Here is a 3,445-nt window from a genome sequence, read left to right as displayed (position 1 = left end):
ACATATATACTCGCATTACAACATCTGTTATCCAATTTTGATAAAGCATCGTCGAGACAGTCCTTGCACCTAGAAACGGTAATATCAGGTGTGCACTGAGCAAAGCTATAGATGTATTCGGACGTTGTAAATTTGACCGTGTTTGAACCGAAATGAGGGGACACGGTCGCAGCTTTCAAAATGATGGCGTTCATGGCATCTTCTAGTATCGGAGCAAATTCAGCATAGTTTGAAACAGTAGTATTGCTCGATCGTATGGCCTCCGGAGAAGTCCTCTCTTTAGAGAAGATGTTATGATTTGCATAGCGTAACATGCATTCATCGTACCATACGATTGCTGCAGTCGATAAAGGGCAAACTTCCTTTATCTTTAGACTCGCATCCACGACACATGCACTACAGACGTCAGGGCTAACGTCATATCGACATTGAAAGATGCCATACATATCGTATTCTTTCTTGCCAAATGTGACATTATAGAACTGGGTAGACGATGCTTTCGAGATGAGAGTATCGAAAACGAGATTGAGGTTATTTTCATGATATTCACCATAATTACTGTAACAACTTTGATTTAGATATGTAAATTGTTGTGCTTGAATTGTGATTGAAATTTGACAAACAAAAAGAGAGACTAAAACAAGCACAATTCTACCCATGGCAAGAGAATTATAATAATAAATTTATGTGATTTATGGCTTATCAAAAATGTGATTTCTGATCACATATATTTATATTACAAGGCAATATTAATGCAAATTGTCTTATTTAATTCCAATTTAACCAACATTATATTGGTTGAATATTTCTATGTTTAACCAGTGTATATATAAATTACATATATATTCCGTACAAGTTATCGACTTTAGCTTTACGTTATCACGTCGAGCTATGCTCAAGAAAACGAAGAACATGTCTTATTTGAATAAATTTACTATGATATATGCTTTGATCGCGACTGCATTTTGATTTGGATCTTTTTCAGTGGCGGAGCGAAGATTTGAAGTCAGTAGGGCGAAAAATTTCAGCTGGGGTGGAGTGGTTATAGTATAAGGTAGCCAGCGGCCAAGGCCTGACCCACCCTCAGCCCGTCACTCTACACGGCCCGCCCCGACCAACCCAGCCCGCTCCTTCCTGTGACATGGCCCCAGTTCCATTTTCCCAGCCCGTCCTGGCCCGTCTATTTTAGGGAAAAAAAATAAAATTTATGTTGAGCCCACCAGCCGGGCCACCTCGGGTAAAGCAGGTCCCAACTCGGCCCGGCCAAGCCCGTCCTTGGCCTGGCTCGGGACTGATAAGAAGTTCCCGGCACGCCCTCGGCCAGCTCGGCCCGGCGCTAGCCCGGTCCGAGTACAGGTCTACCCGGATATGAAAGAAACCTGAATTGTTCACCATCATGGGAGATATATTTGCGCGATTTAAATGGAGCAGCGTCTACAGACGACGGTGTTTTATGAGAAAAAGGATTACGCATCAGAGGTAGTACCTCATACCTTGTAGTTTTTGAGCATATACACATTTTTTCTGAGCATATTACCATTTATAAATATAGTTTTTGAGCAATATTATATTTTTTTAGTGTAATGTTTTAGTAAATATTCTCAAAAACTTTATACTAAAAATGAACTCAAAAACTTTGAAATAAAATTTAGAAAATAAACAATAAGAGATACTATCTCAGATGTATAGTCTATAAACTGGTGTTTTCTTCTTTGAAATTGCAATAAAAGAATAATACAATAAAAAACCGAAAGGAGACCGAACAGATGTAGGTAGTATGTAATACACCTTAAACAAACAAAGTAATGCTTGTACACACATCAACACAACAACAAACAAGTTTGATGAAGCTTGTTCAGCTTACTGCTTACTATTATCATCGCCATTCGAAAATATATCCATAGAATTACCCTGCAACACGCGGTGCAATAAAATCGTATTAGCAACTATCTAGTAATGTGGATTATTAATGTCTTATTCATCACATGAGTTGAGATTTATTTATTAGAAAATGAATGTGTAAACTATTGACTGATACACCTTAAATAGGAAACTGTAGACTATGGATCAGACTAGGACGGAGGGAGTATATACTTTGTTTCAACCAAAAAAACTGAGTTTATTGTTACAATAAGGATTCTCTGTCCCATTTGGTGTCCGTGTCCCACCTCATACGTATTCTGACACATCAACTAATTAATATATATATTGCATATTTTATTCTTACAACAAGTAATGTGTCAGAAGCTAAATGGTGTGGAACACAGAATGAGACACAAAAATGGGACAGATGATCCTTACTGTTACTGTTATGTCCGAGGACTTACCAGTATATATACTGATCGAGGGGAAAGTGAGAAAAACTAATACGTAAGCAACTATCGCTCCAATGGTTGCTGGCTGCAGTGATGTTTTCTTCCTTTGTCCCGCAGCTGAAATAAAAAAAGTGATTTTACAATTACATAAGTCGCGTAAAAATGAAAATGATGGTGATTATCTAAAGCAAGCGAAGTAAAGAAAAAATGAAGTTACTCACAGGTGGCTAGATTAGCTGATGACGGATCATCAGGTGACTGATGACCATTCAAAAAGGGACCGGTAGTATCGTACCTCAATACACAACTGGGTTTTAACACGGTCACATATATACTCGCCTTACAACATCTGTTATGTGATGTCGATAAAGCACCTTCGAGACAATGCTTGCATTTAGTAACACTAATGTCAGGGGTGCACTGAGCAAAACTATAGATGTATTGGGACGACGTAAATTTGGTTGTGTTTGAAGCGAAATGAGGGAGCTCAGCAGCAGCTTTCAAGATGATGGTTTTCATTGCATCTTCGAGTATAGGTGCAAATTCAGCATAATTTGTTATAGTTGTATTACTCGAGTGTACAGCCTCAGGAGACTGGCTACCTCTAGAGAAGATGTTCTTATTTGAATATCGTAACATGCATTCATCGTACCATACGATTGCTGAAGTTGATAAAGGGCAAACTTCCTTTATCTTTAGAGACGCATCCTTGACACATGCGCTACAAACGTCAAGGCTAACGTCATATCGACATTGAAAGATGCCATACACATCGTATTTGTTCTCGCCAAATGTGACATTATAGAACTTGGTTGACGATGCTTTAGAGATGAGAGTATCGAAAACGAGGTTGAGGTTATCTTCATGATATTCACCGTAATTACTACGACAAGTTTGATTTAGATATGTAAATTGTTGTGCATGAATTGTGAATGAAAATTGACAAACAAAAAGAGACACTAAAACAAAAACAATTTTACCCATGTTTAGGGAATTATAATGCATATATGTGTCTTTTCTAAGCTTTTATTATCAAGATTGTGATTTTTGATGAAATATTGGCAAAGGAATTACTAGTATTTTATAACAAGTCAACCTACATTGTTGGTTGATTTTTTCTATGTTAAACT

At 37.6% G+C, this 3,445-nt stretch overlaps 1 protein-coding gene across 1 annotated transcript; it reads right to left on the bottom strand.

Annotated features, from left to right (window-relative positions):
* Positions 1 to 1,860: 1,860 nt before the first annotated feature.
* Positions 1,861 to 3,299, bottom strand: LOC141590786 (antimicrobial ginkbilobin-2-like protein). The gene is made up of 3 exons (XM_074411343.1): positions 2,537 to 3,299; positions 2,371 to 2,432; positions 1,861 to 1,911 (listed from the first exon to the last, which is right to left on the bottom strand). The coding sequence occupies exons 1-3, from the start codon at positions 3,297 to 3,299 to the stop codon at positions 1,861 to 1,863; spliced, it is 876 nt and encodes a 291-aa protein (XP_074267444.1).
* Between the last annotated feature and the right edge of the window lie 146 nt (positions 3,300 to 3,445).

Source organism: Silene latifolia, chromosome 7 (assembly GCF_048544455.1).
Source record: "Silene latifolia isolate original U9 population chromosome 7, ASM4854445v1, whole genome shotgun sequence".
Lineage (NCBI taxonomy): Eukaryota > Viridiplantae > Streptophyta > Magnoliopsida > Caryophyllales > Caryophyllaceae > Silene > Silene latifolia.
Note: the sequence above shows the minus strand (reverse complement) of the source record. Positions and strands in the feature narration are given on the sequence as shown.